This window comes from Adiantum capillus-veneris, chromosome 19, assembly GCF_014529385.1.
Source record: "Adiantum capillus-veneris isolate H3 chromosome 19, ASM1452938v2, whole genome shotgun sequence".
Lineage (NCBI taxonomy): Eukaryota > Viridiplantae > Streptophyta > Polypodiopsida > Polypodiales > Pteridaceae > Adiantum > Adiantum capillus-veneris.
Genome location: NC_140949.1, coordinates 134,165,252 through 134,178,546, shown reverse-complemented (window position 1 = coordinate 134,178,546; position 13,295 = coordinate 134,165,252). Strand labels below are relative to the sequence as shown.

The following is a 13,295-nucleotide window of genomic DNA, read 5'->3' as shown; positions in this document are numbered from 1 at the left end:
TTTATTAAAAACATTTAAATTTTTTTATTTAACACAGATGGTGTCCGGACCACGGGTTTTGTCCCCAGGACACACACATCGAGCTAGATTATGCAACATTTCTCGAAAAGATAGGCTAGAAACAGCACGGGCTAGGGCTGAACAATCTTTGCAGTGAATCCCATTGGGTATTTTAGGAGATGTGTGAATATCATGCATTTAAGCCATGGCGGTCAACAAATGGATGCAATGGCTATGCATATTAAAAATTGTACTACAAATGCTCAAAGCACTAGGCCATTGCCAACAATTTGGACTGTCAACAACAACATCCTTGCATTGTTTTTAAAGAAGGAGGATTCTCTGAAAGTGAGCATTATTGTCTATCTATTCGTTGCATTTATCCAAATGCAACAATCTTAAAGCATGACTCTATGCTTGCCCTCTATCATGAAAAATGCTTGGTCCACAACTTGGGTGGCCTAAATTTTGTGTGCTCCTTTTGTGGTGCATGTGCTTGGAAAGTTGAAGGTAGGTCTATACGCACATTTGTAGGTAAGTATTGTTCAGGAAAAGTCAAATTACTTCCTTTGAGTGATCTGCCAATGGAGCTCAAAGAATTGATGCAAGGTGGTACTACCAAGAGCAAAAAATTTCTTAAACACATCAGAGCATATAATAATGTATTGGCTTTTGCCTCTTTGGGTGCTCATGTTGATGAGCAACTTATGCGAGGGAGAGGTGTGTACACTTTTAAAGTTCACGGTGCCATCTACCATAATATTGGGCCCATGACACCGTGCGAAAGAGTGGATCAGATCCCTCGCTTTGCACAATTGTACTTTTTTGATACAGAGAATGAGCTCAACAATAGATTTCATCATGTGCCAGATTTAGATAGAGATTCCTTGCATAGTTTGTAGGCTATGATGCATCGTGTTAACCCATATGCAAATGCCTTTTGGTTTGCTGCTACAACAATGGGGAATGAAGGAATCCCAAACATGAAGATGGTCATTACTGAAAAGTGTACAAATGGTTGGCAATATTTAGCCCCACGTGGATCTGAGGTTGCAACAATTCTGCCAGGGCAAGGAGCTGAGAGCAACATCGACCGTGATATTGTATTGCAGTATCGTGATGGGGGGCTTAAAAGGATCTCCAACCTACATCGATCATATATTCCTTTACTATATGTTCTATTATTTCCTAATGGAGAGGATGGGTGGCATCCATATATACCGCAAACTCCCAATGAGCAGCAATTTGTTACACAAAAACAATACTACACTTTTAGGTTGCAGACTAGGAGTGACACCACAGAATGCCTTTTACGTGGAGTACGATTGTTGCAGCAGTTCATTGTTGATGCCTACAGTACTATGGAGGAGTCAAGGTTATTATGGTTTAGAAACAATCAGAGATCAATTCATGCAAAAGTGTATCAAGGGCTTGCAGACATGGTTGCTTCCAGTGACAATGCTCATGGGGTCATTGGTGTTAATGTTGGAAGAAGAATTGTATTGCCTTCATCTTTTGTGGGGGGACGTCGATACCTGCAGCAACTCTATCAAGATTCCATGGCAATTGTACGTAAGAGAGGAAAGCCTGATCTATTCATAACTTTCACATGCAACCCAAGGTAGAAGGAAATACAAGATGCATTATTGGCAGGACAAACTGCTTCTGATCGTCCCGACTTGACTACACGTGTCTTTTATCATAAATTCAAAGATTTGATGGTCTTGCTTCTTAAAAGGGCTATCTTTGGAAAGGTTGTTGGACATGTTTGTGTGATAGAATTTCAGAAGAGAGGTCTTCCCCATGCTCATATCTTATTGATTCTTGCATCCGAATATAAGCCGACAGAGATGTGGCATTACGATAGCATGGTTTGTGCCGACCTTCCAGATAAAAATTTATTTCCTGATTTGTATGATGTGAGTCATTGCAATGTTCATGGTCCGTGTGGCGCATTGGATCCAAATGCTCCATGCATGGTAGATCGAAGATGTAGATTCAAATACCCACGCGAGTTTTGTGAATCTACTTCTGTTGATGGTGACGGATATCCAAGGTATATGCGGCGAGATGATGGTCAATATGTGGTTCAAAAGCAAGAGAGACTTGATAACAGATGGATTGTTCCCTATAATCCATTGTTGTCTCTAAGATATAAAGCTCACATGAGTGTAGAGATATGCTCGACCATATCAGCAAGTGAATTAGTATCTCTATAAGTATGTGTACAAAGGACATGATAGGGCCACAGTTGTGCTCCAAGATGGAGAAGGAGTTCTTGATGAAATCAAGAGTTATTTAGATGCACACTACGTATCCGCATCGGAGGCAGTTTGGAGAATTTTTGGATTCTCATTGCATGAGGAAAAGCCTGATATATTGCATTTGCAAGTGCATCTCCCGCAAGAGAATATGGTTGCTTTTGGAGACTCTACTGACATATCCACTTTGGTGAATATTGATGATAATAGGAAGACAACACTTACAGAGTGGTTTGTAGCAAATCAACAATATCCAGAAGCGAACAATTTATTATATATAGATTTTCCCTCTGAATGGGTTTGGAACCTCACTTTCAATGAACAAACCTATGCCACTTTCAAGGAAGCTTGCAGTGCCAGAGGTTTGCTACAAAAAGAGGTTTGCTATAAAATGATGATGAATGGTTTATGTGTTTGCAAGAGGCATCATGTACAAGTACCGGCTTGCAATTACGACATTTATTTGTTGTGATTTTGGTATTTTGTGAGCCATTATGTCCAGGTACATTGTGGCACCGATTCTGCTTGGAGCTTTAGGAGGATTATGTTTATGATTTGCATGAATGTAAAAGTGATGAGGGTGTATGTCATGAGATAGCTAAGAATCAAGCATTATGTAACTTAGAGTCTCTGCTTCAATCATATGGAAAACGACTTTGTGACTACTCTGGGATGCCTGAAGTAAACCGTTGTGTATTATCTAGATGTGGGAGTGGTTTGATAGCAGATCAGAGGATGTTCAATGCAAACGAGCAAAGGAATTTAGCCATTCATATGGAAGCATCTTTGAATTGTGGACAAAGAGCTGCTTATAATGAAATCATGCAAGCAGTTGACTCATCAAATGGGACAGTTTTTTTCTTGAATGGACCCGGTGGGAATGGGAAGACTTATCTCTATAATGCACTACTTTGTCATGTATGTGGTCAATAGAATGTCGCTTTAGCATGTGCATCCTCGGGAATTGCAGCTTTACTCCTTAGCAATGGACGTACAACACATTTGAGATTTAAGATACCAATAGAAGTTCATTCTGAATCAACATGCAACATCAAAGTAAATAGTCAACTTGTAGAGCTTTTGAGATTAGCATCATTGATCATCTGGGGTGAGGCTCCCATGGTCCATCGTTATGCTTTTGAGGCCTTGGACAGGACATTGAGAGATGTGATGCATTGTTTGGGGGAAAGGTGTTTCTCCTTGGGGGTGATTTTAGACAAATTTTGCCAGTTGTACCCAAAGGAAGTCGAGCATATATTATTGATGCCTCTTTGTGCCAATCTTATGTATGGAAACATGTGAAGACTCTGGAGCTAATAGAGAATATGTGTGTACTTCATTGTTACAATGACTTGGTTGAGAGAGACTTTGCAAAATGGGTACTAGACATTGGCAATGGGAATGTATGTCATGGGGATTTACTAGATACTATAGCATTTCCAAGTAGTATGATACTTGAAAATAACAATGTTCAAGGCCTAATTCACAGTATATATGGTGACTTACAAAATGTCCAAAGACATGCAAGCTTCTTTAGAGACAGAGGTATTCTTGCACCCCGCAACAAGGATGTTTCCATAATCAATGACTTGGCTATGCGTAAAATGAGAGGACGTGAGAAAAAATACTTGAGTGCAGATTCTCTTTGTACATCAGATTGTAATGGTGGGTTATATTCGATAGAGTTTTTAAACTCATTGGACCTTGGTGGTGGCTTCTCACCACACTGCTTGCACTTGAAAGAGAATGCTCCAATCATGCTCCTTCGCAACCTGGATCCAAGGCGTGGTTTATGCAATGGGACAAGATTGATGTGTAAGCATTTTTATGAAAGGGTCATCGAGGCGGAAGTAATCACAGATTCTCATGTTGGAGACAATGTGTTCATACCAAGGATCGACTTTATCATAGGAGGTTCTCAAGGATTACCTTTTGAAATAAAGCGCATACAATTTCCTGTGAGACTTGCATTCGGAATGACCATCAACAAGGCACAGGGTCAAACACTTGGATTCTTAAGTTTATACCTTGCTACACTTGTTTTTACTCATGGTCAGCTCCATAAAGATTTTGATAGATGGTAGTCAAACATCGATAGAAAATTCAAATGCAAATCCAATGGCTTGCAGCCCAAACATTGTCTACAAAGAAGTGCTAGAGGTCATAAATGTTCAAGGTATCATACTATCTTTCATCCATGCATTATTCTTTGTCATTAAATTTTTGTTAAATGAACTTTTATATTAATCCTACTTTTTTTTATTGTTTATAGATGGCCAGCTGATCTACAGTCAAATACACAATGGATAGGGTATCTTAATATATTCGAGGTAATTTGTTGAAACTTTACAAAAAATGAGCCTCACTTTAAAGTTTGAATGACTAAAGCATACTAACCATGTTGTATGAAGCATAGATCCACTTTTTTGGAGGGGACGGGCATACCTGCCAATGATGTTGTCCATATCTTAGAAGACTTTGATGTCATAAGGTATGGCTTTTGAATTATTATTATTTATGTCTTGCAATAAGTTTGGATTTTTCTTAACATACTCTTTCTTCTTTGTAGAAAACACTATTATCCAGCCCATCTATTGGTAGGTCTATATGAGTCCACGTGCTATTTAGGACTCATAGGATACTATCATGTTGCCTTAGAGCTAGACGAGGCAACAAGACGCGGTCATGTCTCTCTTAGAGAGATAGGGTATCAACGACCCATAAATGCACTACCTTCCTTTGGATTTGAAGCAGAGAATTGGAAAGTGAGAATGTATGTTGTCGATGATACTCCAAGGCCGCTTGGATGAAGTGTGCGATACATTGGGCCCTGGGTGTTACAAGTGCGAATCCGTGTCTATCGCAAGCTTCGCTTTAAGTCTAAATGATGCAAGTTCTACAATGGGCTTGGTTTGATGGTGATCTCTTTTTTGGGTTTGGGACTCCTCTCTTATCAAGAAGCCTCTTTTTTGTTACTCCAAGGCGGCTTGGACGAAGTGTGCGATACATTGGGCCCTGGGTGTTATGAGTGCGAACTCGTGTCTATCGCAAGCTTCGCTTTAAGTCTAAATGATGCCTTCTACAATGGGCTTGGTTTGATGGTGATCTCTTTTTTGGGTTTGGGACTCCTCTCTTATCAAGAAGCCTCTTTTTTGTAACAGAACTATTGGCTCCTATTTGGAATAAAAACCATGTCGTGCTCTTTGTGTGTGTGTGTGTGTGTGTGTGTCATTAATTTAATTTGTGTCATAATAAGAGTGAGCGAGACCCGCCGGTAGGCGGGTTGCGCAAGCTAGTAAGCTTAAGAATACCAATGGCATTTTCTAGTCATGAGTGGTCCTACACAAAAATCTAAATACATAGAAAATGAAAAAGAAAGACGTACTACTAAATCAGGAAAATGCATTAAAGAGAGTTATTTTTTCTAGGCTTTGATACAAATAATCTTTGATTTACAGCAGGACTCCGCTCTAATACAAAAAAATTAGTGTGCATTAATAGCGTCACTACAAAAAGGGAACATGGCCCCCTCAACCTACTAAATTGAAAACAAATCAGGGTGGCCATTATTTAATGATATTTTGTTGATACCACAAAAGTTCATAGCACCTAGGGGACTATACGCTAAGGCACAACACAAACACTAGACAAAGCAAGTGTTCTAAGCATCAAGGGGAATAGCATGTTCAAAGTCCATTGATGCACCTATGCAAGGTGTTTTACCAGTTTTGGCATAGTTGCATCAGGAACATCTTAATGATATCTATGCTCCAGTTTTTTTTTTGGCCAAACTCACGATTGTGAGTAGATGTATTGTATTCAATCATAAAAAAATTGTACAAAGCGGCCTCAAACTCGTGTCGAGCCTTGAGGAAACGTACGATACAATAGAAAGCTACTAAGCCAAGCCATTACCCATGTGTTGACCCAGCAGAGGATCACACCCACATTTTTGCTCACACTCATCATTTTGTAACCATTGATTGTAATAAATGTCTTTCCGACATTAATTTTGATTTGAGCCATTCATTAAGTAACGGGACTCAATTGAGTTTCCAGCTTGTAATCCCGAAGTAATTTCACTTGCTGATGTAATTAGTTAGAGATGTTCTCACCTCCAAGGTTGAGGTATATAAGCCAAAGCTTTTGTAACCTAAAGGATTCAGATTATTAATCAAAGTGAGTTTTTGAGCGCCGTGACTGTGTCTGAGAGAGAGAGAGAGAGAGAGAGAGAGAGAGAGAGAGAGAGAGAGAGAGAGAGAGAGAGAGAGAGAGAGAGAGAGAGAGAGAGAGAGAGAGAGAGAGAGAGAGAGAGAGTCTTATCTACTTGCTACGCGAGCTACGGAGCCGCCATTGGAGAAGCGACACCGCCATTGTGTTAGCAACGGAGAGAGCTACGCACAGATACCAAGAGTGCGCGCTATCGGCTTCTATGTGTGGTAAGTTCCTACGAGCTTCGGTGTGAGTTTTCTTCCAGCTCGTGTGTCGGAATGGAGCGTGCATCATATCTATAGAACCACAACGAGTAGAGCTACACATTAGTACCATCGGGGTCAAGTTTCGATCAGCTGTATTTTTCGGCCTGTCTTCATACGCGTTTACCGCACGGAGTGGTTATAGGTTGATTTTGCAGTTCAAGTCTTTAGGGTGTTGTTCTTACCTAGTGTATAGACTTCCCCTTGAGTTTGAGATCGATTCAATGATTCTACATCCTGTTTCGTATAGCATTCGTTCGTAGTACGGATTTCAGTCACTTGCGTATTTTAGAACTTAGATTTGATTTCCTTAGTAGTGATTGTCATTAGAAGGTCGAGTAGGTGATTTAACACCCACCTAGTTGTTTCCATGCGCCTGCGGGTCAAGCTCCGTCCTCGTCTGACAAATTCTGTTGTTGGTTGAGTTCTCGCTATTTAGCTTCCGCTAGCGGCGTAACCGGCTTAACATTTGGCGCCGCTGTCGGGGACAAGAGCCCTAAGTAGGTGACCTTAGAATAATCCTACGAGGTGAGTCGTATAAACTACTTTGTATACTTTAGTTGGAAAAGATCTAGGATTGGTGGACTCCGAAGATCTCGAGAGATACTAGGAAGTGGGGTATTCCTGGGTCTTCCGTGTTGACAGTATTTTTAGTTTAGCTTAGATTTGTTTGTTGTTTTGTTGGTGTTGAGTAGTTGTTGATAGAAGAAGAATTTGCTAGTCTGTGAGTGGCAGTGGATCTCTTTAAAATCACAATTACCAAACCCATTTTATGATTAGGAATAGCTTAGGTAGGACTTCATTTGATCCTGATCTAGAGCTAGTAATCATTGGAGTATTTGCTTGATATGGTTGATTGCATGTTAGATCACTAAACCGTCGAGTTAGTAGTGAAACTTGCAATAAACAAAAGTCAGAGAAATTTTCTGTGTATCTGGGAGTTGCTGAGCACTTGAGAAAGCTTTAGGAAAAATTCTGTGCCAAAAAACTGGAAATCTGCAACTTTAGACATCATACGCGTATGATGTCTAAATGACCAAACAGAGACCAAAACAGAAATTTTGACTTTACCAGAGTGTTCAAAAGGGGGGTTATACTCTAATTTCAACTTAAAACAAGAGCATTAACACTCAAAGAAACCCAAAAAGACAAGCCGGAGTCCAAGAAACGCAAAGAATAGGAAATTTTGGATTCAGATCTTGTTTTTACATTCAAACCAGACAAAAACACTTGAAACTCAATTATAAACATTGGAGAAGGCTTAAAACCAAGAATAGTCAAAATCTGGGACAAAAGACATCATACGCGTATAATGTCTTTTAGCACATCCACTGCTTATTTTTGATATCTGACCTGACAAGATTGTTACAAACACTGTAGAAAGCATAAATATCAAGTCTTGACCCAAATTGATGAAAAAGACATCATACGCGTATGATGTCTTTGACCTAATTTTGGACATATTTTGATACTTTGCCAACACAGATCCATTGTAATAGCTGTCTAGAGGTTGTATTTCAAGTTTCATCGCATTTGGATCACAATTGACCCAAAACAAGTCAAAAGCGGAAAATTGCCAAGAAAAGCCTAAATTAGCCATAACTTGCTCAAACAGAGTTCAAACTGAATTTTGTGAGTCGACAGAGCATAAGGGGGCTACTGAGAGTGAGCATAACCAAAATAGTCCAAATCTGTGAAAAAAGACATCATACGCGTATAATGTCTTTTTCAGCATAACTGCAACAAAATTCTCACTTGATGAAACAGAAGTTGTCCAACTGACAAGATTAAACAATTGACCAAGTATCAATCAGTTTGGATCAATTCTGACCACAAAAACTTGGGAAAACAAATTGCCGAGACGGAAAAGTTAAAGTCCTTTAGGGGAATTGATGAATTTGAGATCGGGCAGGAATCTCCAGAATAACCAACCAAAACAAGGGGAACAAGCAAGTGTCATATCAACCGAGGGAAGTGTAAACCAAAGTTGGGTGCAACCATTAGAGCCGATCTTTGAAGGAAGTGTTTCTGATACTTCTTCGGAGAGATCTTACGAGATTTTCACCGAACACTTGGAACACTTGAACCTGAACAACAGAGAAAATATGGCAGCAGGATCATCAAACCCTTCTGCCACAATGAAGCTATTGTTCATAAAATACCAGTACGACAATGAGCAAGGTGCCAAGATCTACAAAGATGGAATGGACCGCTATTGTGTAAAGATAGAAGATAGACCTAGTGAGTTCAAGGACTTAGTGCCTGTGAGCTATAGCGGAGATACATATCTAGATGACGAGGGTACCATGTACTTGGTAGTCCTAAACCCTAACATTGTGGACAAGTGGGGATTGATGGGCACCAAAGCCAAAGTAGATGAAGAACCTGAGGAGAAAGCACCAATAATGAACTTCCCTGATGCGAGGTTAAGAAGAAAGAATGAAACTACAAGGATCAACACTGATAACATCTATGTGGGGCTATACAAATATAATAATGGGGAGCAAGATCTTTATTATAGATGTGAAGAACCCTACGCCGGAGAGTTGACAGACCAAAAAAGACTTTATGTCTTTACCTACACAGAGGGATCGGAAGTGAAAATTGCCGCTTATGACAAGTATGGGAGGCAATACTCAACAATGGGCAAGAAAGAATTAGAAGGATATACATACTTTGGGGGACCACTACATCAGTATTATGTTACTTCTAGCTCACAAAGACTAGCACCAACAAATGGAGTGCAAAACCCAATGACAACAGGAGGACAAAGAACTCAGGCTGCTGACTCTTTCAGTCAACCTCAGTACTCGAAGCCCGGACCAATGGGATCATTAGATTCCAGAGAGTCAATGGATACAAATCGAGGTAGTGCAGTTCCAATCCCCACGTATACCACTCCAGGTCCAAGGTTTGAAGCGGAAACATCACATTTACCTCCTAGTAGTAGACTCAAGGCAGGGGAACCGACAAGGGTAACCCATGAAGTCCATGATGCTAGAGAAAGCTTTAGCCGGGACACAGGAGCAATGAGATTGGTAGCAAACCATAGACGTATGAGACCATCTCAAGTAGCCAAGTGTATGCCAAAGAAGTATGGTGGTTCAGGAGATCCGTATGCACATGTGTCACTCTTTAAGCAAGTCTTAAGAGCTGAGCAGATAACAGATTTCCATACACAATACGAGGGATTTGGTCTTACTCTAGAAGGTACGCCATTGACATGGTTTCAACCACTGAACAGAGGGGGATTCCATGACATTGACCATTTGCTAAGAGAGTTTGCTGAGGAATTCTCAAAACGAGGGATTAAGCACAATACGGTCTCACAAATATATGCTTTTAAACAGAGAGAACACGAAAAAGTGAAGGAAGCTTCACTTCGCTTCAAACAATACATTGAGAGATGTCCAGTACATGAACGACCACAAGATGACAGACTATCTGTTCTCTTTATTGAAGGATTGAGAAACGACACTCTCAAGAAGGACTTGCACTTGAAAGCTTGTACAAGTTTCGAGCAAGTAACGAGAGAAGCATTGTACTTAGTGGATAACTGTACGGTTTATGGAGAGGTGTCAGCGGATATAGATTTTGCATCCAGTAGCTCTTCCTCTGTAGCGAGCGAGACTACCACTAAAAAGAATGTTCAAACAACAACCATGCCAAATGTAGAGCAAATGATAGAAGATGCTCTAAAAAGGATGGCACCATACCAAAAACCATTGCCAAAACCACTGAAATGGTGTGCTATTGAACAAAAATGGACAAAGCATCCAATAGAGGAGTGCTATTACAACAAAGGGTATGTAAGGGAGCGTCAGTATGCACCTCCTGCTCAATTAGCACCACCTCAGGTACATCCAGTACCTCGATACCCAACGGGAAATGTACCAGGACCTATGGGGATAGAAAGACCGCAACCGGTATTGGGACAACAACCACCTTTACCAGGAGCAAGACCAGTGGGCATTAGATATGCACCAACCTTAGACAATCAGGAAGAACAAGCCTTAGTGCCTATTCAAGCCTATTATGAAGAATCTGGTGCACACATGTCTCCAACTGTGTATTACCCACCAGAAGAACCCAAACAACCAGAACCATGGGGCATGATTGGGAATGTTGGAACACCAACAGTTACAAGTGCTTCTGATGAAGAGAGATACAATTTGGACGCAAGAACATTGATGTTCATAGCTCATGGAGGGTTAACAGGACAAAGACCACCCTATCCACAACGGACGAGTCAAGTGGGACCAAGACCAGCACTAGGACCATGTTACAAGTGTGGAGGTGACCATCTGATAAATTTTTGTCAACATACGGAAATCATTAGAATTAACGCTTATTGCACTGAGTGTGGGGTTAATCACTTCATTGAGGATTGTTCAAAGAATCCAAACAAAGTGCAAAAGACGACATTGAATATGCTAGAAACTATTCCTACCAGCAGTGGGTCTGAAAATGAAACTCTGATACCAACGCAAGTTGTTACTAGATCTCAAGCTAATAAAACCACTAGAGAACCTGAGAATGGAAAGTTAGCGACTGAAGTGGTTAGTCAAGGACCACGGAGTCAGAGAAACACATGGAAAGCTAGAAAAGCACGCATGAAGTTGAGAAAAGAACGTGAAGACGCTATTCTAGCTGAGGAACTAAAGCAAACTAAAGATAGATTAGAAAAACTTCAGAGTCAAAACGGGAAACGAGAGATGAGCCCGGAAAGAACAAAACAAAAGAGTATCAAAGATACAACGAGCTTAAGCTCAGGGGGATTAGTGCTAGTCGACAAAGTACACGAACCATTGGACGCACTGATGAGAGCTTACGAAGCTAGGTTAAAGAAAAACCAAACACAAGAACAGAGGTGGATGACATACCCAAACGCGGAATTGGAAAAGCAGAGACTTGAAATGTGCCAGAGAATGATCGAGACTGCACAAGCCTTATTAGAACCACCAAGAGAAACAATGAATTGTGGAACGGAAAACCCAATTCAACAAGAGACTATCATTTCACGGGTAGCTGAAAAGACTTCCAGTGCACAAAAGCCTGAAAATACACACAAGGATGACCGCATAGTATTGAACACAACCGATTAGGAGATAGAGAGTTTTCATCCAGTCATACAGAGGTCTTACAGAAGAGATGAGGATTACAATGAATTTTGGAAACAAGTGAGAGAGGCAAAATTTGCAAACAAGCTAAGTTGCCAAGCTAATCAGACAAATTGGGAAAAGGACATCAGGAATCCTCCCATAGTGGAATTTGAGGCAGGATCTCAAGTGGACTTGGATCTGCAATCTTACTGCGGAGATGGGGGCTTTGTTAGAACAATGGAGAGCAAACCTCATTCACTGAATACCTTACCTTCATACTTAGGAGAGTATGAAGCAAAATCCGAGATTAGAGCACTTCCCTCACGAAGAATCTCATCAGAAAAAGTCATGGACTCGCAAGGATTGATAGAGATCTTGTCAACACCAGTGACATGCACTATCACTCTAGCTGAGCTTTTGAGGCTAAGACCACATATGTGGACCACTGTAGGAAAATGCTTGGAGAAATTTGGGATAAAAGACCCAACATCGAGACTGCAAGAGGGTATACAAGAGCTGAGCAAACCACAAAAGAACGCTAAGCCTGTACCCTTAAACAAGGTCGGAGAGTATTGCAAAGGTGAAGAGGGGAATACAACCTTACCAGTTGAATTCCAAGGCGTGAACACGATGGCAATACTAGACAGCGGAGCTGGGGTAGCCATTGCTACAAAAGAAATCTGAAAAAAATGGGAGAAACCAGCAATAAGGAAGACTAGGTTGAAACTCCAATTAGCAGATGGACACATGGAGAAACCTATGGGGTTATTAGAGAAAGTCGTAGTGACTTCTTGCGGCATTGAATACGAACATACTTTTGCTATTGTCGATTTTGGCAAGGATAATAACTATGATATCATACTGGGAAGACCATTCATGAGACAGTTGAAAATGGTCCAAGATTGGGGCTACGATCACATATACCTGAGAAATATGGAAACCACTACACGTGTGAACCTGAGAGACCATAGCTACAAAGATGTGAACCGAACACCGGTAGAGGAGTTTGATTCAGCTACTTTGGCGGGATCCGAATTTCCAGCTTGGTTAGGTAAGCCCAAGGAGTTATGGATGTGTGGAGCCTCGAAATGTGGAAGCCTGAGGCGAAAAGAATATGTTTTAGAAAGGGCTATCGAAGACAAAACTTATATAGGAGAACCCTTTCCAGAGGACACGCTTGAACCATTAGAATGGACACACATTCTAGCAACCCTAGATGTTTGTGCAATTCCGGATGGTCCCACAACGAAATTTTGCGACAAGGACGGGTACGACGTGGTTCCGTACTTCATGCTGAGAACTATACTCGAAAAAGAAACCGAAAAGAACAATACATTGGAAAAGGAAGATGAAGAAGAGGTGTTTCACGACATTCCCGATGGGGAAATGAAGCAGACAACGGACAATTCAAGCGGAAACGAAGAAACTATAACGGATGTCCGATTTTATGATTTTCC

General features: G+C 40.8%; 1 protein-coding gene across 1 annotated transcript; it reads left to right on the top strand.

Annotated features, from left to right (window-relative positions):
* Positions 1–959: 959 nt before the first annotated feature.
* On the top strand, positions 960–4,345 carry LOC147434903 (uncharacterized). The gene is made up of 5 exons (XM_086489697.1): positions 960–1,621; positions 1,739–2,056; positions 2,244–2,640; positions 2,799–3,179; positions 3,416–4,345. The coding sequence occupies exons 1-5, from the start codon at positions 960–962 to the stop codon at positions 4,343–4,345; spliced, it is 2,688 nt and encodes an 895-aa protein (XP_086345823.1).
* The last annotated feature ends 8,950 nt before the right edge of the window (positions 4,346–13,295 follow it).

Bases quoted from the DNA above. Each gene is read 5' to 3' on its own strand.
- LOC147434903 (XM_086489697.1), top strand. From the start codon at position 960: ATGGGGAATGAAGGAATCCCAAACATGAAGATGGTCATTACTGAAAAG. The intron at 2,057-2,243 runs GTATATGCGGCG...AGGACATGATAG, and splicing joins GATGGTGACGGATATCCAAG to GGCCACAGTTGTGCTCCAAG. The intron at 3,180-3,415 runs GTATGTGGTCAA...GGCCTTGGACAG, and splicing joins ATAATGCACTACTTTGTCAT to GACATTGAGAGATGTGATGC.